The 24,695-nt window shown below is 37.0% G+C and overlaps 1 protein-coding gene across 1 annotated transcript in view; it reads right to left on the reverse strand.

The window, feature by feature from the left end:
* OTOGL (otogelin like) overlaps positions 1 to 24,695 on the reverse strand; it is a 171,221-nt gene that overhangs the window by 127,270 nt on the left and 19,256 nt on the right. Inside the window, exons 7-15 of the mRNA XM_055587024.1 lie at positions 19,922 to 20,049; positions 19,459 to 19,565; positions 11,671 to 11,777; positions 10,815 to 10,940; positions 9,387 to 9,495; positions 8,267 to 8,313; positions 7,643 to 7,788; positions 6,418 to 6,541; positions 2,781 to 2,958 (exon numbers count right to left, since the gene is read on the reverse strand). Coding sequence (XP_055442999.1) covers positions 2,781 to 2,958; positions 6,418 to 6,541; positions 7,643 to 7,788; positions 8,267 to 8,313; positions 9,387 to 9,495; positions 10,815 to 10,940; positions 11,671 to 11,777; positions 19,459 to 19,565; positions 19,922 to 20,049 — 1,072 coding nt within the window. The remainder of the gene's footprint in view (positions 1 to 2,780; positions 2,959 to 6,417; positions 6,542 to 7,642; positions 7,789 to 8,266; positions 8,314 to 9,386; positions 9,496 to 10,814; positions 10,941 to 11,670; positions 11,778 to 19,458; positions 19,566 to 19,921; positions 20,050 to 24,695) is intronic.

The raw sequence follows: 24,695 nt of genomic DNA on the forward strand, positions 1-24,695 counted from the left end.
AACTACTTGGCTTAGCATTTATTTCAATCACTATTACAAAGCTATACAGAGCTTCTCACCACAGTGACTGAGACAGGAGAAGAAAAGGGAGCCACACAAGTCACTCCACAATCCTTATTCCTTATATCCATTCTTTCCTTCTTTTTAGCTTCCCTCGTGGCTCAGATAGTAAAAGCATCTGCTTGCAATGCAGGAGACCCGGGTTGGATCCCTGGGTGGGGAAGATCCTCTGGAGAAGGAAGTGGCAACCCACTCCAGTACTCTTGCCTGGAAAATTCCATGGATGGAGGAGCCTCATAGGCTACAGTCCAAGGGGTCGCAGAGTCAGACACAACTGAGCGACTTCACTTTCCTTCTTTTTCCTCCCTCAAAATAAAACTATTCTAAACTATATAGAATTATAACAAACACCCAATCCAAAATCTTATTTTGCTCCCAACGAGAACACAAACTCACAGAAATTGCATAACCTGAACTAGGTCTTCTCCTTCTTTGCCTCTCCATCCCTGTCTACCCTACAAAGCACAATAAGATAACTGGTCAAGGTGATGGTGTACTCAGGGTTCCCAGGACGAACTGACTCAGAGCTTGGCTCTTTTATTTCACTTAATTCACTTAAAGTAATAAATATCAAAAAATAGGAGCTAAAATGTAGACCTATTTATTTACGGCATTTCGTTTTACAAAATAGCCTTTCAGTTCACCATGGTTAACTTACTAAAACAAGCCATACAAAATAAACTTTCAAGCAATTAATATTTCACATTCCATTATGTTTGCAGATTCACATTAACTTTTGTGATGCAAGGAATTTTAACTGCGTATGCTGGAAAGCTAAACAATGTTTGAAAATTATCTCTGAAATATTATCCATCACTGTTATCAGGCCTGAATGTTTATACATGGTGCCTTAGAAAGAGGCAGACATATCTACCATCTGTTAAACATTGACTACTAACCCATTCTGACAAACAGGAAGAGAAAGAAAGCTTAATGCCACTCCTGTACATCTTAACCAAGTCACTTAATATATTTCTGTTTCACAAATGTGATAAAGATATCAATATTCTGACCTACCTATAAATGAAACAAAAACCTAAATGACCTAAAAGCAAATAAATTACACATGAGAAAAGATAAAAGAAGCTCTCTTTTGAAATTAAAAAAAATTTAAAGCCCTTTCTCTTTGCTGATGCAATTTTCCTTCTTGGTACTGTATCAAAGGTCCTATCTCTATTCAGCTCAACTGTCTAGGGCATACAAGGTTCTATGCTAGTTAAGAATAAAGAGATTTATTAAGGATGTGGTCTTTATTCTCAAAGCTCTTGCAGTTTCAAGTGGAAATCAGACAAATCAATGACTGATGTTCATAGATAATAGAGTCAAAATTAACTTTGATGGGATATAAACTCACTTTTTGAAGCAAATAATGACTGTATTGGTTTGAAAGATAAATAGGAGTTAAGGAGGAAGATTAGGAAGGGAAAAGAACCCAAAGCAGGAAAAATATGCAGAAGTGCTTTTTTAAAAATGGCATTTGGAAAATGGCTCCTTCAGGAAATGTTCCCTGCCTGCCCAATCCACACTCGCCTACTTAAAATTCTGCTGTGCTACTAGCCACGGCCACTCAGGTCAACACAACTTTTTGGAATTACCTCAGGATTTATGTGTTTGTATGTGTGTGCGTGCATACATGCATGATTAATACCTTACCTAGAACAAACTGTTTCTTTTTTAAAGACTCTTTTTACCTGGACCTTTTTAAAGTCTTTGTTGTATTTGTTACGATATTGCTTCTGGTTTATGTTTTGGGTTTTTTTTGGCCATGAGGATGTGACATATTAGCTCCCAGTTTTAGGATCAAACCCACACCCCCTGCACTGGAAAGCAAAGTCTTAACCACTGGACCACCAGGGAAGTTCTGAATAAATTACTTCTTAAAGAAAGCTGTCCCCTCCAGTCTGCAACATCAGCTCCTTGAGAATGGGGACCACATGTTACTACCCTAATTTTCCCACAGTGCTTAGCACAATAACAGGTGTGCAAAGCATTTATATTAAGCTATACTCTGGGCTTTTCTACATGTAGGTGAAAGTGCTTTGTCAATACAAGGGATATAAATGTATTTTATTGCTTTTTTTCCCTAATAAAACACCAACTATGACAAAATCCAGTTAACTGAGATGCCACAATGTTGCTTTAGAGATATCACTCATACCAAGTGATATCAATATTATTAAAGTATAATTTACTGTCATTCATTCCAAATGATACTAAGGCTTTTTTTAAGGCAGCAGTTTTTGAAAAATAAAATACTGTTAAGCTTGACAGGTGACAGAGAGAGAATAGTGGGAAGTTATTCCATGGGTAGCCCTCAGGCTCTGAGTCTTGGTAACTAAATTCAGAGTCAGCTCCACTGATTTGAGCTAAGTGATTTTGAGCTATTTATTTGTCACTTTGGTGTTTCAGTTAGCTTCTTTATCTATAAAACAGTGTGACTAATCAGGGGATTGCTACAATATTTAAATATGATGGGGAACACATGTAAACCTGTGGCGGATTCATTTTGATATTTGGCAAATCTAATACAGTTATGTAAAGTTTAAAAATAAAATAAAATTTCAAAAAAAAAAAAAATAAATAAATAAATATGATAATCCATGTCAAGCTCTTGGAACAGTGATGACTAAGCTGTTATTAGTTAAGTAAACATTTTTAATGTAAGAATTTATATCCTCTAAGTTACTAGTCATCACATCATGTTCAGAGATCATACTTACAGAAAATCATCCCTTATGTTCCCGTTAAATGTGCCACACAGACCTAATGTTCTTCTTTTCCACGCACTAGTTAGCTGAATATAAATTCTTTCCCCATCTACAGAGAACAGAATCTTTAAACCAAATGTGGTTTTTAGAAGAATAAATAAGGATGACAGAGTCTGGATTTCAACAATTCCTGCAGGAAAAGAACATACATAAATCAGCTCTGAGATTCACAGGCAATGCTCTGAAATGCTAATATGCAACATCAGGGATCTGCTTCCAAAAGACTTCTTCCCAGCTCTCTGTGCCCCAGGGCCAATTTTTGCCACCCTGTGCCTGCGTTCTTTTCTTCCATTTCCCTTCTGTCCTTTCTGGAGGGGCGGATAATTTTAACAGAATGTCAGGTTTACGTGTAATTTCAGTTGGCAAGCATCTCATAAGGGGTGAGGGTAGACAGTCAGACATTGTTTTTTTTTATTTATGTTTTTTAATTGGAGGCTAATTACTTTATAACATTGTAGTGGTTTTGCCATACATTGACATGAATCAGCCGTGGGTGTACATGTGTCCCCCATCCTGAACCCCCCGCCCACCTCCCTCCCCATCCCATCCCTCTGGGTCATCCCAGTGCACCAGCCCTGAGCACCCCGTCTCATGCATTGAACCTGGACTGGTGATCTATTTCACATACGGTAATATACATGTATCAATGCTATTCTCTCAGATCATCCCACCCTCTCCCTCTCCCATAGAGTCCATAAGACTGTCCTATACATCTGTGTCTCTTTTGCTGTCTCATATACAGGGTCATTGTTACCATCTTTCTAAATTCCATATATATGTGTTAGTATACTGTATTGGTGTTCTCCTTTCTGACTTACTTCACTCTGTATAATAGGCTCTAGTTTCATCCACCTCATTAGAACTGATTCAAATGTATTCATTTTAATGGCTGAGTAATATTCCATTGTGTATATGTACCACAACTCAATAGTCAGACATTTAAAATCAGATCTATGTTCCTTTACTTGTGTGTGTGTGTATGTGTGTGTGTGTGTTATGGCCCCCAAATTGGTCATGATTCAATAAGGAAGTGGCACTTTTTCAAAAATTCCCCATTCCCTCTAGACATTCAGTGAAAAAGAGAGCACAGCACTACAGAAGCATCATTTTATGAGATATCTTTACAGAAGAGAAACTTGTGTTCAAGATTCATGTTGATGTATGGCGAAAACCATCACAATATTGTGGAGTAATTATCTTCCAATTAAATAAATTCAGTTCAGTTCAGTCGCTCAGTCGTGACTGACTCTTTGCGACCCCATGAACCTCAGCACGCCAGGCCTCTCTGTCCATGACCAACTCCCGGACTCGACCCAAACCCATGTCCACTGAGTGGGTGATGCCATCCAACCATCTCATCCTCTGTAGTCCCCTTCTCCTCCTGCCCTCAATCTTTCCCAGCATCAAGGTCTTTTCCAATGAGTCACCTCTTTGCATCAGGTGGCCAAAGTACTGGAGTTTCACCTTCAACATCAGTCTTTCCAATGAACAGTTTTTAAAAATAGACCGAACTTGACTTTTGCCACCATAAAAGTTCTTCCTGCAGTCCCTATCACAATTTCTGTCATCAGTCTGTCATCAAACCCAGAAATCTGAGGATTATTCTTTGAACAGATCATTCTTCTAATTGCCCTTCCATCGCCAAGCAGATAACACTTTTTTTCCTAACTAAAAGTTCAATCTGTTTTCTTCTTTCCCTCTCTACTGTCACTGCCTTGTATCAGTTTCTCCTAAAATCTTTATATGCTCTACTCTGCTGCTGCTGCTGCTAAGTCGCTTCAGTTGTGTCCGACTCTGTGCGACCCCATAGATGGCAGCCCACCAGGCTCCCCCATCCCTGAGATTCTCCAGGCAAGAACACTGGAGTGAGTTGCCATTTCCTTCTCCGATGTATAAAAGTGAAAAGTGAAAGTGAATTCGCTCAGTCGTGTCCGACTCTTAGCGACCCCATGGACTTCAGCCTACCAGGCTCCTCCATCCATGGGATTTTCCAGACAAGAGTACTGGAGTAGGGTGCCATTGCCTTCTCCGATGCTCTACTCTAATAATGTCCTGACTATTCTCCATGTCTCCTTTCTAACATTTCTCAAATCCATGTCCATAGTGTTGTGATAATAGTCTACCAAGTTGTACACGAATAAGGTCAAATAATTGCATATCAATTTCATATCAAGTTCAATCAATACCCTTGGATGACACTGAGTGTGATCGTGTAATTTATAATACAAATCAAGCACTTCTGAAAGCAAAAGTGACTGTTATAAGTAACCACACTAAAACACGGGCATGAACACAGCCTCCCAGGAAATTACAAAGTATGAATGCCCTATATATAAGGCCTTCCCCCTGAGATTAAGAGATACAAATTACTATGTATAAAATAGATAAGCAAGAAGGATGTATATTGTACAGCAAAAGGAAATACAGCCATTGTTTGTAATGGCTTTGATCTATTAAAATATTGAATCACTATGTTGTACACCTGAAACTTTAAGTCAGCTATACTTCAACCAAAAAAATAAGACCGTCCTCATTCTCATGCCCATCCCTTTCCCTGTTCTGATCTCTGGACATTCTATACTTAGCTTCTTCATGCTGTAGCAATGCCAAGCTAGTTAAAGTTCCCCTTAACATACTCCATAGTTCTCCTCTTTGCTATGCCTAGAACACTTTCCCCATCTCCTTCATCCTGGCAATTCCTCAGCTGTAAAAGCTCAACTGGATATCCTTTCTTTAAGAACAGCTTCCTGACCACACCAGCACACCCAGTGCTGGGTGAGACATACCTAATCATTTAGATTCCCGAAGTCTCTGTGCATATCTTTGAGTTTATCATATTTTTAAGTGGTCATTTACTTGCATCTTTCCTCTTCCAAACTCTAGGCTACTTGAAGTGAAGTGAAAGTTGCTCAGTCATGTCTGACTCTTTGTCACCCCATGGACTATACAGTCCATGGAATTCTCCAGGCCAGAATACTGGAGTGGGTAGCCTTTCCCTTCTCCAGGAGATCTTCCCAACCCAGGGATCGAACCCAGGTCTCCTGCATTGCAGGCAGATTCTTTACCAGCTGAGCCACTGGAGAAGCCCAAGAATACTGGAATAGGTAGCCTATCCCTTCTCCAGCAGATCTTCCCAGCCCAGGAATTGAACCAGGATCTCCTGCATTGCAGGAGGATTCTTTACCAACTGAGCTATCAGGGAAGCCAATCTTCAAAGCCTCAAGTTATCTCCATTTTCACTTGAGCTCCCTAGCCTCTTACAGTGTTTTTCAGATGGCTACCACTGTTTCAGCATCAAATCCAAACTGAAAATATCCAGGCACAGCATTACCCAATAGAACTTTATGCAACAATGGAAATATTCTGTGTCTGCCCTGTCCCATACTACACTAGAGATAAACACTAATGCCACTTGAGATAAACACTAAGCCCCATAAACGTGGTGGTCTCCACTAAGTTTGGCTGAGGACCTGGAAACACATAGGCACTCCATAAATGTTAGGTTCGTCAGTTAATGGGAGAAGACTCCATTTAGGTTGTGTTGTTATTGTTAGTGTAAGAAAAGTATACCACTGGCATTGCTTCTTACCATTCAGATTGAAGCCTTGGTTGGGACTGGTGAGGATCTGTCCTCCCCTACTAAGGGTCACTTGTTTGTTAAAATCATCCTCCAGAATCAGAGTTACAGACTGAAGGCAGACCAAGCCAAGGTTCTGCATAGAAATCAAATTATCAGTTAAAGCAATGAGAGAGAAAAAGAGAGACCTAGTCAGGGACAAGGACAACGGAAGAGAGAAATGGGAGAAGGTGAAGGAGAGAAGAAAGGAGAGAGCGCACACAGATAAAAATTTCTGGTATACAGAAGACTAGAGAATAAGCAATATTATAAAGTAGTCACACATTTTATTGTGAATCTCATGCAGCCCCATGACTAATAAACTATATTTTTACATTAAATATACCTTGTGTATATATATGCCTTTCACAGATTATTAAATAGAAATGTTTTCAATAAAGTGCGAATAATTACTTTTCCATAGAATATAAATGCCTTTCCAAATTCATCTGTGGTATTTAGATGTAAAAAATTCAGTACAGAAAAGAACCAAGAGAATTACAATTCCATGTAGAAAGCTAATTAAGACTCTGACATACTGCACAGAAAAAAAAAAATCAAACTAAAAAAAGCTCATAAACTAGATTGGAATTTTGTTGAAAACAACCATTTTATGTTAGAATAAAAATAGAATAAAAGATTTTTGCAAAATTTTGACTACTTGATTTAGAAAGAGAAATGAAAGACCTGTGTTTCTTTGTTTACAAATTATAGATGTGCTTATTTCAAGAAAAGGTCTAAAATAAATATTCCCATATGCTAAAAAAAAAGCCATCATATCTATTTAGAATGATGTGAAACTTGTTAAATTCTGTCAAAAATCATCTTTAAGATAGCAGTTTTGAGGCAACAAAAAACAATGCTTATTGTGCAGTCATGCATGAAATGTTTCAAAAATCTATACATGCAAACACTATTTTTAAGAAAGAAAATGCAATAAATATATAGTATTTAAGACTTTTTGATATCTTTGAAATCAGGATACATGATATAGTTAATAGCATACATAGATCAATCATCAACATATTTTTTTCATTGTGGTATACAGAATGATGATGCATCTTAACAATCAATGGTATCTGATTTTTGAAGAAAACAACTATACCCATTCATGTTACTATTTTTAACCTAGATAAGATGTTTGAGCCAAAAAAAAAAAAAAATGAACACTCCTCCGATCATTTTGAAATGTTCTTACCTGTTCACAGTGAGCTTTCTGTAAAGTAATTGTGAATTTATCTTTTCCAGTTCCTTTTACAAGGATGTATTGGCACATTCCAATGAAAGAATAATGTCGACCATCAAAAGTCGTAAAATGAGAATCACCTACAACGGAACACTGAACTAGAAGAAGGAGAAGCAGGGGTGGGGGTAGGAAGAAAAGAGGAAGGACAAAGGAGAAATGGAGGAGGAGGAAGAAGTTATGTTTATTCTTAAAAAGCAGCAGGTCAAAAAAAGCAGTAGGCCAACTTAGAGTAACTATTCAGGTATCAAAAAGAATAGTTAAAGTGTTTAAAATTTACTAGTTTGACAAACTCGCTAAATTATATTATTTGATTAAATTTTAAATTTATTTAATGTTGGGTATTCCACCTTTTTTTAGAGTTTATAATATTTGTACAATTTTCATACATTTTTACCAAAGTTGTCTGCTCAGAGCTATCATTTATTCAATTTTCCACTTATCCTCTGAATATCTGGATTTAAAGATCATTACATCTCTTGTTACATATGAGAAGACCTTATAAAACATCAGTGCAAGCTTCCTCCTCAGTTTCAAGAAAATCAAGACATTTTCTCTAAAAACATTTTAAAAGATTACCTGGGCAGTCATGCTCAGTGCAGTTCCAAATTCCACCAACACACACACTAAATAAAATGATAAAAATATTAATCTAACTGCACAGAGAAATTGTATGAATGTTTGCAATAATGTATTGGTTAACGTATCGAATGTATCATGTTTCTTAGGTTCAGAATAATCTGAGAAAAAAATCTCTCCAAAAGTTCAATTAACTGATCAACTTGGACTGGCCAGCACCTAAATATTATTTATTGCATGCCATATTTAAAAATCAATGAAGATGATGCAACGGTAGTGCAGATTAGTCAAGAACAAAAGTACTAAGCAGAGAACTTCTGTTTCTGTCCTTCCCTCATTGCTTAAACCAAAAAAAAAGGCCACACACAGTAAAGCATTTGCCCGTATCATTAGAGAAATACATACAACGAGTTAAGATTAATTAGTCACGTCATCTACTAAAAACTTTTAAAGTTGGCTTTGCAGATCATCAGACATTAAAAGAGAGAGAAAAGATGTCCCCTTTGTAAGATAAATTCTACCTTCTACCACCAAACAGATAATGAATTTTGGAGGAAAGAATAATCTCTGAAAGGCAGGAATTCAAATCAGTATCTAAGAACAGGGTTAGTTTTCAACTTTATTTCAGTTATATACACAGACAGCAAAGGGAAAATTGCCTAATGACATTTATACCTCTACTTCTTTTTAGACTGCCCTGGAGGAATTTAATCTTTGGCTATAGTAGCTAACTAGTTAACTAGTTTAAGAATGTTGAAGTCTCTAATCATGGCCCAAGATTGGTGATATGAAGAGTCACTTTTTAAAGTACTCAATACAGAAGGACAAGAGAACTGTCAAATCCTATAAGTAAAAGCACGTGCAAATTAGTGATTATTCAACAGTGTATCACATGGATATAAAAATTTATAGAATTACCAATGGAAGTGAGAAGAGTTACATCATAAAAGAAAATATAGATGGTCCCTCCTACCTCCCAAAGGCTTTAGATACAATGAAACTGAGTCTCATAATTTTTGGAAGAAAAATCAGTAAAAAGTATATTTCCTTAAACATATGTCAAGGTAAAATTGTCACCTAGTCGGTACCCAGAAATAATTAGCTGTAATTGATCACATACCATTCAGTACATTCTTGTTCAATTTTTGAGCCAACTGAATAAGCTAATCCACGAAAATTGCATGGGCAGTTTTCCAAGGAGATGCAAGTCCCATTTTCCATTATGAGGCCTATTTAAGAAAAATATATATCAAATGCACAAAAGAAATAAGAAGAATGATATTCTTTGAATATAATAATTCAGCTAACTTTTATCGAACACTTGCTTTCACTAGGTGCTAGAAATAACAATTACTTTTAAGGAGGCTGGCTCTGTCTCAATCAGTAGCTCAGTTGCTCTGACTCAATCAGTAGCTACCTTATAAGGGTCTACTTCAGAGGTTTTCAACTTTATTATCCCATTACCTGCTATCAAAATGTTAAGATTCACAACACAGAAATAGGGCAACTAATGTCTCTTTGCTTTTGAGAGGAGAGGGGAGGAGAGGAGGGAGAAAGTATTGAATTTATTCTGTTTAATTTCTGTTTATGTGAAAATGAGAGATACACTATCATCACACAGATAATAAAGAGCCAGGAAACGCTTCTCAAAGAGCTAGTACAGTAGAACTGCATTTGTTACTTCTTTCTAACGAGTAAAGGTGGTTGAACCAATGTTACCAAGCACATTCTTTGATGCAGCTGATCATTTTTCAGAGTAAGCCTTTCTAGTCAAAGGAATTATATTCTGGTGCATGGATTTATGTTCTGGTGCAAAGTCCTTATCACATAATTGACTGGGAGCAAACAGTTCAGGCCTGGCACTGGTCCAATGGGCTTTGAGTAGCATTGACAGAACAATGGCCCGAGGTCAATAGATCTGACTTTAAGTAGTCCTCACTCATATTAAGTGCATGACAGTGGGGAAATCACTTAACATCTCTGGGATTCTATTTTTTAATCTGCAAAAATAAAAGAGTTTGGATAAATCCTCAGTGTTCTTATAAATATCTATTAATTTGTATTGCAGATTTAAATCCCATCTCTATCATTTGCTATGCCACTTCTAATTACAAATATTAAAACTACATCAGGACTAAAATATTGTACTACCAAGATATGAAGACTTTTTCTGAATTTGATTTTGTCTTAAAAAATGAAAATATATAAATTATTGTTGCTGTTGTTTCGTTGCTGTCATGTCCAACTCTTTTGTGACCCCCATGGACTGCAGCCCACCAGGTTCATCTGTCCATGGGATTTCCCAGGCAAGAATACTAGAGTGGGTTGCCATTTCCTTCTCCAGGGAATCTTCCTGATCCAGGGATCAAAGCCTTTTATTAAAGAAAAGCATCCATTCCTTATAGTCATTTCAAGGATCAAATCCTAAAAGGAGAGAAAATTTGCAATAGCCCTAACATCCCAAAAGAGGACATTAAGACATGAGTCTTGGATCACAGGGTACTAGTCACAATGAGTGCAGACACAGTTTCTTTCACGAAGCACTTACCATCTGGGCAATAACATCCATCAAGACAATGGAGATTGCTCCCAAGACACTGTTTCTCAAACGTGCAGGTTGGTGGGCAACAACTGATGCAATCCCGATGGACAAGGCTGTCATCACACTTGTCGACTAAAACGGGCAAACAGGTGAGCAGTGAGTCAACGCTACTCAACTCTCTTTGAAAAAGATTACAGTGTTTTTTTGTTTGTTTTTTAAAATTCTTTTATTGAAGTACAGTTGATTTACAATATCGTGTAGGTTTCGGGTGTACAGCACAGTGATTCAGTTATATATATATAATATATATCATATATCATATATATATAAATTCTTCTTCAGATTATTTTCCCATATACATTATCACATAATACTGAGTATGGTTCCCTGTACTATACTGTAGGTCCCTATTGGTTATCTATTTTATACATAGTGTGTATATTTTAATCTCAGCCTCCTAATTTATTCTTCCCCCCACCTCTCTTTTCCCCTTGGTTTGTTTTCTGTGTCTGTGAGTCTTTTTCTATTTCAGAAATAAGTTCATGTGTTTCTTTTTATCTTTTAGATTCCACATGTATACATTATTGCATGGTATTTATCTTAGAATATTACTCAATCATAAAAAGAATGAAATAGTTATTTGCAGCAACATATGTGAGAGATTATCATAATAAGTGAAGTAAGCCAGATAAAGACAAAGATTAGGGTATTTTAAAAGTATTCAAAATTTACCAATATTATTACATCAATAACAAGTCTTTGCAGTTCACTAGTTTTGACAAGTAGGGTAAGTTTTGAGTACTAGGATAAGCCTAAAATTAACAGAAGTACACAGGCATGGCTGGAAAATAAGGAAACATACTGCATGCTGGAAAGTCATCTCTCCAATCTTGAATAGGGTAGCCTGCATGGGAACAGGCTCTAGCATACTCAGTGGCCGCTCGACAATAGGTTTCATCATCATGAGTTCTGGAAAGTGAAAAGACATCAAAAATCATACAGGAAATATTGACAGGAACTGTGCCCTTGAGCTCTTGTTCTGGAGAAAAGCTGACTATGTAGTGAATATTCTAATATTAGTTGATGTCAGCTTATATATATGTATATAATGTATGAAGTGAAGTGAAGTGAAGTGAAGTCGCTCAGTCGTGTCCGACTCTAGCGACCCCATGGACTGTAGCCCACCAGGCTCCTCCGTCCATGGGATTTTCCAGGTTAGAGTACTGGAGTGGGTTGCCATTTCCTTCTCCAGGGGAAATTCCCGACCCAGGGATCCAACCCAGGTCTCCCGCATTGTAGTCAGACGCTTTACCGTCTGAGCCACCAGAGAAGCCCCAATAATATAGAAAATATATAAACATGGGATCCCAGATTTAAAAGACTAAGTAAATTGTTTCATTTAAGTCTTTCAATAATTTGGCCATTTTTTCTTTGGATTCAACGGAGAACCATACTGAAAAAGATTTCTATTTTAATTATGACATTTTTTCTAGAATCTTTGTATTTTTTTGCTCCCACACAAAGCATCCCAGACCTTTCAAAATTTAATAAATCTTATCAATATTATTTTTAATTAATCCTATTTAATAATTCTATCACAATAAAAACATAAAATATGAAAATGATTTCTAAGACACCATGCTCTTGATAGTTTACATGCTGGAATAAAATCAATACTAATAATATGCACTTGTGAAGGATTAAATAAACAGCATTTCATTTGAGATTTAAAAGATTTTTAATTCTCTCAGGTTTAAATTACTAAAGCCAAAAAAAAAAAAAAATAAATTACTAAAGCCAGTTACTTTGCTAATGTTGCCAAGAATGAATAATCTCTAAGTATTTTTTTATAATCACCTTAGAAACTCCCCCAAACAAATATAAGAGGTCAGCCAATTCCCAAAGCAGATTAACAAGGCATCTGTAAAATCAACAGTGTTTATAAGATAGTAGGCTTGTTTTTCAACCCAAATGAAAGTCTAAATAGCCAAATACCTTTACACCCTTAAGAATGTTGTATTTTGTGGACCTTAGCATTTTCAGTATTTCTATTGTAAAAACCACTGATCTCAAATTGCCCTTATCCCGTGTTACTGTAACTGGAGTCATGCAGATTATCTAGTCCAATTAACTAAGCTTTAGGATAAAAAAAAGGACTGAAGACTTCAGAAGCACAGAAAATATTCTAAATCTCCAAACAAGTCTCTGAAAAACAGGGTAAGTTAAAATTGTTGAATTCTTCGAAAAACGTTAAATTTATGATTTACTTTAAACATATGCATTTCTTCCTACAATTAATGGAGGCTTTGAAGGCTAATAAAGTAACTGAATATTGGTTTTCCAACCTAACGCAACTATTATCCAAATCGTTTATTGTGTCTGTGTTACACTAGGAACTGTACTAGGCACATTACATATGGCATTGCATAAAAAACAACAGTTGGGCAACAAATTATTTACTGAGGGGAAAATTAGCTTATTTTTCCATTTTGGATGTTAACTTTAATAAGGAAAATACTCATTAAGTAACGGTTGTTTTTAAATCGATTGACTTGTGTGCGGCAAGATTAGAAGCATTTCCTTGCTGCTAAGTTCAGCATTATTAGAAGCAGAATGAGGAGGACCTGAGTTCAAGGACTGGTATTGTATCATCCTTCAAATTCCAAGCCAGCTATCATTTCATAGGCACTCCCTGAGGAGGTTAGTAGTTCTCTCCTCCACACTCACCGTACTTTGTACTTAAAGCATGTACAATTGCTGAGAACCTGTTTTTCTGCCCCATGAGAATCTGAGTTCCTACGACAGGGACTATTTCTAAAGTGTTTCTGTTTCCACGGCCAACAGACACCTGAAAGGATGCTCAACGTCACTAATCATCAGGGAAATACAATGAGATATCACTTCACACCTGTCAGGACGGCTGTTTTCAAAACAACAACAAATAACAAATTGTTGGTGAAGAGGTGGAGGAAAAGGAACTCAAGTGAACTGCTGGTGGGAAGGTAAAACGGTGTAGCCACTAGGGGAAAGAGAATGAAAATTCCTCAAAAAACTAAAAATAGAATTACCCGATGATCAAGCAGTTCCACTCTTGGGTATATATCTGAAGAAAGCAAAAGCACTAATTCGAAAAGATACATGCTTATCAATGTTCAAAGCAGCGTTAATTTTTCATCAGTAGAAGGCATTCATTTTTTTCAAGCAAAATTTATCAAGATCAGAACCAGCTTCATGGGAATGTGGCCTGTGCCATCAGTCACACAGGCTCTGCTCTTAACAAGGCTGCCACTTAGTTGGATCCTGTGCTCGTTTAACACTCTGCTGTCACGATCTCGAATGCTTAGCAATTTTTTTTAACAAGGGGCCTTGCGTTTTCATTTTGTACTACCTCTCCCCCCTTGATTTATTACATTCTAAACAAATTAACTGACATTCTAACATAATCCAGGCTAAAACACAGTCAACCTACCTGGAATAAGCAGAAGTTAAGAAACTAGGCAAAAGGCAAATTCAGATCTCCTGAGAATAGTCAGGTTATATGAAATAAGATCAAGCAAAAATTCATACTCCTTACTATGAGCTCTAAGACTCTAGGTAATCTAGACCCTGCCTACTTCTCTAACTTCATCTCCTCTCTCTCCCGTTCGCCATGCTCCAGCCACACTTTTTGTGTTCTGGAAACATCCCAACTTTGTTTTGCCATACTTCCCAGGAGGCACTAAAAGTGAAAGTGTTAGTTTCTCAGTCATGTCTGACTTTGTGACCTCAGGGACTAGAGCCTGCCAGGCTCCTCTGTCCATGGGATTTTCCTGACAAGAATACTGGAGCGAGTTGCCATTTCCTTCTCCAGGGGATCTTCCCAACTCAGGGATTGAACACAGGTCTCCTGTATTGCAGGCAGGTTTTTTACAGTCTGAGCCATCAGGGAAGTTAGTAGTAAAGAACTCGCCTGACAATACAGGAGACATAATAGATAAGAGTTTGATCCCTGGGTTGGGAAGACTCCCTGGAGGAGGACACAGCAACCCACTCCAGTATTCGTGCCTGGAGAATCCCATGGTCAAGGAGCTGGCAGGCTTCAGCCCACAGAGTCAGACATGACTGAAGCGACTTAGCACATAGCATTATTATAATAGCCAAGATATGGAAGTAACCTAAGTGTCCATCAGCAGGTGAATGGATAAAGACAATATTATATATGGAATATTATAAATGGAATATTACACAGCCAAAACAGGTAACACAATTTTGCCATTTGCAGAAACATGGATGGGCCTGAAGGATATTATGCTTAGTAAGAAAGCAAATACTGTGTGTTTTCACTTATAGGTCAAATTTTTAAAAAATAAAATGAATAAATATAACAAAAGAAAAACAGAGAACAAAACTAGTGCTTATCAAACTAGTAGGGAGAGGGGCTGGGGTGGGACAAAATGGGAGAAAATAGGGGTTAAGAGGCACAAACTACTAGGTATAAAATAAACAAGATACAAGCGTGTAATGTACAGTGTAGAGAATATAGTCAATATTTTATAATAACTCTAAATAGAAAATAATCCATAAACATATGCAATCACTATGTTATATACCTGAAACTAATATAATATTGTAAATCAATTATACTTCACAAATAGAATTTTATTTTTTTAATATAAATTTATTTATTTTAATTGGAGGCTAATTACGTTACAATATTGTATTGGTTTTGCCATACATCAACACACAAAAAGAATTTTAAAGTAAAATAAAATAAATGAAAAATCAACATAATAAATTGTTTCTATTGTGCCAAGATTTGACATAATGCTCAGCTCAGAATAGACACTCAGGAAATATGTATTAAATTGAATTCAATATACTATCCTAATCCAAGCAGGAAATTTGTATTCAACAGATTCATAATTATATAATCATGGTATAGAATCCCTGTGAGGCAGTCCTTTAATATAAGAAATGAACAGAATCTACTTTAGGGGAAAAAGAATGTAGGTGGGGTAGTCCTGGATGGACTATTGAGGAGACTGAAAGGCCAACTCTGATACCTTCCCTCTCCCACTTTATCAATGCACACTTATTCACTTGCATAGTCTTTTCTTTGGTTTACACGCCTGCTTTGCCTGGCTTCTTCAGCTCAAATACATATCTTAAGATGTCAGTTGATTTCAACAAGTAAAGGCGTTTCACTATTCTGCTGTTTTTATTTGCTCTAAAGAAAGCAACTAGGTTTCAAAATTCAAAGCATAAACACAACAAAATTTCAAGAGACAAAAACGTTAGCTTCTTAATGATGAAATTTCAGATGAAGCAGGTACAATAGGCTACATTTTGTGCCCAGTTCCCTCTTCTTTTTAATATTAGAACCTGCAAGTTGCTGCTGGGCATATGGCTGCCCAGCCAAAGACAACATTTCCCAGCTGTCCTTACTTCTAGGGGTGGCCATGTTTCTCAGTTCTGGCCAAAGGGTTAAAAGTAAAAATGTGCATGAAACGTCTAGATCTCGTCTTAAAAATGCTGGTGGTGGTGGTTTAGTCGCTAAGTCCTGTCCAACTTTTGCAACCCCATGGACTGTAGCCTACCAGGCTCCTCTGTCCATGGGATTTTCCAGGCAGGAATACTGGAATGGGTTTGCCATTTCCTTCTCCAGGGGATCTTCCCGACCCAGGGATTGAACCCAGGTCTCCTGCACCACAGGCAGATTCCTTACTGACTGAGCTATGACAGTTCTTTATTTCCTTTTCTTCCTTCCTAAGGGCTAAAAGATGGACATGGCAGTGGTGAGACAGTTTTTGACAATGAAATTGAGAATAATACCCTAGACCCTGAGAGATAACATAGCCAATAGTATCACTGAGTCAATGGAAAACTCGTGGAGCAGACACACTCTATGAACCCAAGACCACTTGCCAGCCTGGACTTCACATGAGAGAAATACAAGCATTCAATTTAATGGAAGCCCCTGATATTCTGCCAATTGAAGCAGCCTAACAATATCCCAACTAATAAATGGAGAATGACTTTTCTGGATCTGCCAGAAATAAGGGCAATGGACTACCTACAGATCCCTCCAAAATAGACCGATAGAACAGAGATATAACAATACAGCACTTAAATGAAAAGTAAAACCAAATAGAGAACAGAATGTTGTTAAATATAAAGAAAGGTCAGCACTCAATATTTTGGGCAGAGGGAGTATTCTTTCAAAGCTCCTGCATTAGTTAAAAAATCTCTGAAATTTAGACTATACATACAAATAAAGGTATAACTGTACTTAACTCAAAATTAACAAGCATCCCAAACAATCTCATTTTATTATCTGGAAAATATAATTGCATTCATTATTTTTATAATTATCTTAATCTAGTTAAAGGCAGAGTAATTATGCTGCTGCTGCTACTGCTGCTAAGTCGCTTCAATTGTATCTGACTCTGTGCGACCCCATAGACGGCAGCCCATCAGGCTCCCCGTCCCTGGGATTCTCCAGGCAAGAACACGGGAGTGGGTTGCCATTTCCTTCTCCAATGCATGAAAGTGAAAAGTGAAAGTGAAGTCACTCAGTCGTGTCGGACTCTTAGCGACCCCGTGGACTACAGCCTACTAGGCCCCTCCGTCCATGGGATTTTCCATGCAAGAGGACTGGAGTGGGGTGCCATCGCCTTCTCTGAGAGTGATTATAAGTAACATAATTTCACAGTACCTCAACCTTTCCTTTTTGTTTTTGCCTTTGGTAAACTTAAACCTCCTAACAAGCTACCAGGATTTAATTTCAGAGGTTTTATTCAAACAAAAAATTAGCCTGGTCTTTCACAACAATGTTTCCATGTACTATTTATACTTCTTGGAATACTTAAAAAATAAAAGCATATTAAACATTTCCTGAGATACTCTCTAACATTCAAGATAGCTAATCAATCACATACATTTGGTAATTTTTTTTTAATTGAAGTGTAACTGATTTACAATGTTGTGTTAGTTTCTGGTGTATAGCAAAGTGATTCAGCTCTACATATATACACATTCTTTTTCATTTTCTTTTCCATTATGTTTTATTACAGGATGTTGAATACAGTTCCCTGCTCTATTCAGCAGGACTTTGTTCTTTATCTATTTTATATACAGTAGTTTGTATCTGCTAATCCCAGACTCCTAATTTATCCCTCCCCACAGCTTTTTGCCTTTGGTAACATAAGCTTGTCTTCTGTGATTGTCTGTTTCTGTTTCATAAACATGTTCATTTGCATAATATTTTAGGTTTCACATGTAAGTGATAGCATATGGTATTTGTCTTTCTCTTTCTGACTTTGATATTCTCTAGGTTCGTCCATGTTGCTGCATATGGCATTATTTCATTCTTTTTGTGACTGAGTAGTATTCCGTGGAATATATAGATATGTCACAACTTTTTTCTTAATTTAGTTTGAATCCAAGGATATTTGCTTTACAATATTGTGTTGGTTTTTGCCATACATCTGCATGAATCTGCCATACATATACATATGTCCCCTTATGCCACATCCTCTTTATCCATTTATCTGTTCATGGACACTTAAATTGTTTCCATATCTTGGCTATTGTTAATAGTGCTGCTATGAATATTGGTGTGCATGTATCTTTTACTTGTTAAATTTTTGAAAAAAATAAAAAGACTTCAATAATGGTAATCTATATTGATGAATATATTATGATGAGTCTCACTGAATTTACTCCCTAGACAACCACCTTTGTCTGGTGTTCTTACCCCAGGAGTGAATGCAGGAGCCTGTAACCTTGGTGTGAAAAATATTATATGTTTATTTTTCCTAATTTTCTACTTATATTTAGCATTTCTTTCAGTTATACACATAGGCAATGGTCTTAGCAGAATCTGTAACTTTATCATCAATATAACTCGTATCCCATTTTTTCATATTTTCATTATTATTTAGACTCTTTTTTAGTTGGAGTTTCAATATCAAACTCAAAAATTAATAGAATGAATATACAGAAAAGTAGAAGGATATGGTAGACCTGGAAAGCATCATGAACCAATGAAAAATAATTAAGACTTATACAATTTTCATACAACAGTAGGATACAAATTCTATTCAAGTTCCCATAGACTATAAATTAGGAGACACTGGAACATATCCAGGGACATAAAACAAGCTGCAAGAAGTTTCACGGCCTAAAGGTATTGAAATCATACAAGTATGTTCTCTTATCACTGTGAAATTATGTTAGAAATCAATATCAAGAGCTATTTCAAAATAACCCACATATTTTCAGGCTTCCCTAGTGGCTCAGCTGGTAAAGAATTCTCCTGCAATGCAGGAGACCTGGGTTCGATCCCTGGATTGGGAAGATCCCCTGGAGAAGGGAAAGGCTACCCACTCCAGTATTCTGGCCTGGAGAATTCCATGGACTATACAGTCCATGGGGTTGCAAAGAGTCAGATACGACTGAGCAACTTTCATCACCATCATCATCATTATCATCACATATTTCCAAATGCAATGTGACTATTACCCAGTAAGTTTCTAATAGCTCTAGCACAGCTTATGTTTTACATTTCCCACTACATCCCGTCAACTGCTGAGATAGTAAAGTTATAGAATGGTTTTTGCTCTTCTTTTGGATAAAAGAATTCATTATAAATGCTAATTATTTCACTTACTTGCAAAGATCATTAACACAGCTGGCAATATACAAATATGGATCAATATATTCATGGCAGCTCAAAAAGGGAAATTGCAACAGGATCTGACACTTGAAGAAGATTGCCTATGCAGAAAAAGATGGTAGTCACTAGAACATACTAAATGATATGCATGTACTCTCATTTTTTTTCCATTAATCTATTTGTAAGATTCTCTGTTCTAATTAGGAAAGAGAAGGTATGTAGGCTTATAAATTTAAACAACATTTTCTAACTATTTTCATGGCACCACTTTTATGAAGCTGATTGCATTCATCGTTTTGGAAGTAAACACAAATTTATTCTTCTTGCATTACATTTCTGGAATTTAATAGTGTTTAATTATGGTGTGTTTACACTAAAAATGCTTAGTGTGAAACATACAAATACAATTATACGTGTGCTGTATCCAACATGCCAAATTTTTTCACATCATATTTACCTCAAATGCTGGCATTCCGCTGGAGCAAGGATTTGGAAAATCTGAGGGTGTGGGTACACATTTGGTATCATCTGGAGTTTGCACCGACCAAGTATTTGCAAACACAGCAATGTCTTCTGTATAGTCCTCTATTTCACACAAACACACACACAAAAAAATATGTGTAATAGGATCACTTTCCACAAACACACAGTTCACCAACATAAAATTTCTGGTCAAAAAGCTAAACTCAGTAACTTTATAATTACCAATGATATTAGACTATAGAATTACTTTAGCATAATATCCATAAAAATACACTGAACAAAGTTTAAGTACCAAATACCAATAATACCATTGGAGTAGAAAAAGCAAACTTCACTGAAGGAACATGGGGGAGGGTTGAAAGTGAGTGGCACCACTTGCATACCAGTAAAGTACTAATTAGCCTGTAGTGTATACTGCAAAGAGGAGAAAAGTATGCATAAAACTAAAAACATAAGTAAAATTGGGTATAAAAATTTTCAAACAGCCCTTTCATTCTAGTTGACATTAGTCAGAACCTTACTAAAATTGTAGCTTCATTTAGGCGGTACCTAGCGCCCTCGTGGAGATGTCAGAGGATGGTCATACAGGCAATGAAAAACTGGAAAAGACAGCTGGAGAAGAGGGGACTAAGAAGTGAATTCATTTCATGTGAATATGATGAATAGTGTTTCTAAAGATGCTCAAGACAGATTAAGAATCCACATACCTTCCCAGCATTATTCTGAAGCAAGATTCAGGAGCCATTGTACAGCAGCAACAAGCAGACTGTTGCTGGAGAGCACTCTGGGCCGTCTACCCGTCCGAGGACAAGTTCAGGGCCTGACATGAAAGTGAATTCTGCCCCATATTCAGACAAGGGCAGAATCTGAAACCATGATTCCTTAGCAGATCCAAACATGATGACATCTTGAAGTTCCATCTAACAGCTAGCCTTCATGTCTGAGTGTTAGCTTCTCCACCACTGAGATATACACAGCCACATGTCTACCATGCAATACAAGTTACTGCACCAAGAGAATCAAATATAGCAAGTCGAGTGGTTCACTACTCTCAGTTTCTTCCAGACAGGAAGATGTCTACTTACTACTACCAATTGTTGGAAAGATTGTGGAAGTTTATCCATAAGAAAGCTTTGCTCTGTTAGTATAAAATCCCAAACTTTACTGGGGCCTGAAAGACTTTCTGATCTTGCCTCTGCACTCCCCCGACTCCCTACCTCCTCATCCACTCTATCCCACTCCAACTCTCTTACATCTTCCACTCCTATTCTTGGTCAACCAACTCCAACCTTTCAGGCTTTATACCATTCTTCACTCATGCTCATTCCCACCCTGCTTCTGCTTTTGCTCTTGCATCTCCTCCTTCAAAATCACTCTTCCCCCCAACTTTCCCTCTGCTCTCTCCCTGACTTCATGTGGAATTCTATTCAGTATGACCTCCTCAGAGAAGCTTTCTCTGGCATGTGATCTAGATCCTCTAAACAAACACTGGTCTATCAGTCTCCTTTCCCCCTTTTTTCACAGCTGCTACTGCTCACAAATATTGTGTTTTAATTTGTCTCTTTATTTATTTTGCCTTCTACTAAATGAAGGGGGAGAGCTTCTCTAAGCTATCCTATTGCTGGATCCCTAGTTTACTATCTTGTATAGAGTGGGTGCTCAAAATATATTTGCTAAATAAGGGAACAAATAAATACAAGGAAGTTTGCCATGTTTATTAAATAGATTATTAGAATCCTAGATGTTTGATCCACCTCATTCTCTGATATTGTTGGAAATGTGTCATACTCCACAAAGTATAGGTTGGATCTAACATACTTAATTTTTTTTTGTTGTTCTTCAATTTTATTTTATTTTTAAACTTTACATAATTGTATTAGTTTTGCCAAATATCAAAATGAAGGGAAAACTAATGTTCCTTTTAAATAAATTTATAGTCACATTTCATTTCAAAGCATCATCATAAGTTTTTCCTTCAAAGGTCTTTTTGAAAATATGTATTTATTTATTTGGCTGCGTTGGCTTTTTGTGCTGCACTCAGGAGCTTCCCTGGTGGCTCAGACGGTAAAGCGTCTGCCTGCCGTGAGGGAGACCCGGGTTCTATCCCTGGGTTGGGAAGATCCCCTGGAGAAGGAAATGGCAACCCACTCCAATACTCTTGTCTGGAAAATTCCATGGACTGAAGAGCCTGGTAGGCTACAGTTCATGGGGTTGCAAAGAGTCAGACACGACTGAGCGACTTCACGTTCACGTCTGGACCTTCGTTGTGTCATGCAGATCCTTTGTTGCGGTGCACGGACACTAGTTGTGATGCACCAGCTTAGATGCTCCACATGGAGGATCTCAGTTCACCTACTCGGGATCGAATCTGCATCCCCTGCACTGCACGGTGGATTCTTTTTTTTTTTTTTGCAAAGTGGATTCTTAATTGCCGGACAACCAGGGAAGTCTCCAGCATATTTTAAAGGTCTGAAGAATCAAAAATATGTCCTAGGGCCAACTTTTTTCCATATTTATAAACAAATTTTAATGTAACTAAACAACCTGGGCAATCCTGTAGAGGTCATTTTAATTCCAACTTTTAACCACATATTCAGCTATTTTTATTACACTGCATTGCATTACTATGAGACTTTAAATCCAAACCAACTGGTGGTCTTGAAGCCTGCAAAACTAAAATTAAAATGCTTCATATAAAATGTGCTACAAACGAAGTAATTTATTGTCCATATTGGGACACTTGTGAGAGTGAAAGAGAGACACTATTAATTATTATGCTGGAAAAACAAGAGAAAATCAGGGGTTGTATGATGATGTGTAGCTAGCTATAGACATGAATTATGGAATAAGAATCTCAACTAGACAACAAACTTAAATCTTTCTATATCTACAGAAATTCTGAAAAGGCTCATTTCTTTGTGAAATCATGCCTGAAGAATGCATAGGAATGCACAGAGAAATACAATTTTAATCACTGTTAAGAAACGATAAATTCAATCATATTCAAACTCCCGCTCTGCCTCTAAAGATTTATCTAATCAGCAAAGAACAGACTGTTTCAAGAAAATACTAGGTATCTTTTTTTTAATTTATTTTTTATTGAAGAATAATTGCTTTACAGAATTTTCTTGTTTTCTGTCAAACCTCAACATGAATCAGCCTTAGGTACACGTATGGGAGATGGGAGGAAGGTTCAAAAGGGAGGGAATATATGAATACTGGGCATCTTTAAGCTAAAGGTAATACAGCTCAACAATGGACATCTTCTTGCATTATTACAGTATGGAAGAAAATCAATAGGCAGGTTCTAGTCACATCCTTATAAATTATTGCAAGTTAGTTTTTTAAATAATTCTGCTTTACACTACGGCGTGCCAAGTCGCTTCAGTCATATTCAACTCTTTGTGACCCTATGGACTGTAGCCCACCAGGCTCCTCTGTCCATGAGATTCTCTAGGCAAGGGTACTGGAGTGGGTTGCTGTGTCCTCCTCCAGGGGATCTCCCTGACCCGGGGATTGAATCCTCATCTCCTGTATCTCCTGCATTGGCAGGCAGGTTCTTTACCACTAGTGCCACCTGGGAGCCTGCTTTACACTATACACTAAATAAAATTGTGAAAAAGCTGACATCTCTCTCCAGGCTTCTTCCACATACTTTCCAGGATCCTTCTTGCCTACTGCCAGCTCAGCTATAATTCAGTCAAGTTTCCTCCTTCTGGTCTTCTCCCACAAATAACCTGCTAACAGTCCTCTACATGCAGCCCAATTATGTCACTGCGAGCAACCATTCCATGTTCCAGCTTACCAAAGTCTGTCTGATTTTTCACTCAAATCCTAATCTGAATCTCTCTGCCTCTAACAAGAGCAGATGCTATTTTCCACCCTAGTTTCTGGACCATGCTCCCTAAATGTTCCCGGGGAAGTTACCCATAGCAGTCTTCTTTAACTCTTTTCTCAGCAATACTCATAAAGCTTTGATACAGAAGAAAAAGAAATCAATAATTAACATCTAATTGGTTCTGCCTGGGTCCAAAACCCTACTTCCTAATATAGTCTCAACATGCCAACTTTGTGAACTCTCTCATTTCTAAATACCCAACTGGATGCAAAACACCATTTCAGGATGATCTCTCTGCTGCATATTTGTATTGTGCTCACTTTGAAACACTTTCATTTACATTTTCTCATTAGATCCTCACAATCTGGGAAGGCCTCAGGATTATTATTATTATCTCCATTTTTTATGTAAGAAAACTGACTCCTTGAAGCCCTGCTCTTTAGCTACTAGTAAACTAACACTGATGAAGCAGTATCCATCCAGGGAAAATGTTAGCATATTAACAAGGGCCTTTTAAAGCAATGTCTTCAATCAAACATTTTCCTGTTAGCTCCATTATAGGCTTATTGAGAGCACTTGGAGATGACTATAAATTAGCCAGTAATTAACAGTAATTAATAATAACAGTAAATAATTAACATAATAATTAACAGTAAATAACAGTAATTAACAATTTGCCAAGCCAGGCACTGTACTAAGTATTTTACACAGATTATCTCATTTAAACCTTGCAACTCTATGAAGTATACATTACTAGTATACCATTAAACTTAGAAAGTTTAATAAGTGGCAAAGCAGAATTTGATTCCAGAATCACACTCTAAGTAGGACTTTCATTCCCTTAAAACACAACATATGGGCAACTCTTATTAATTTTATAATGTAAAACAAAAAGTATTATATAACAGTT

The sequence above is a fragment of the Bubalus kerabau genome, chromosome 1 (genome assembly GCF_029407905.1).
Source record: "Bubalus kerabau isolate K-KA32 ecotype Philippines breed swamp buffalo chromosome 1, PCC_UOA_SB_1v2, whole genome shotgun sequence".
Classification (NCBI taxonomy): Eukaryota; Metazoa; Chordata; class Mammalia; order Artiodactyla; family Bovidae; genus Bubalus; species Bubalus kerabau.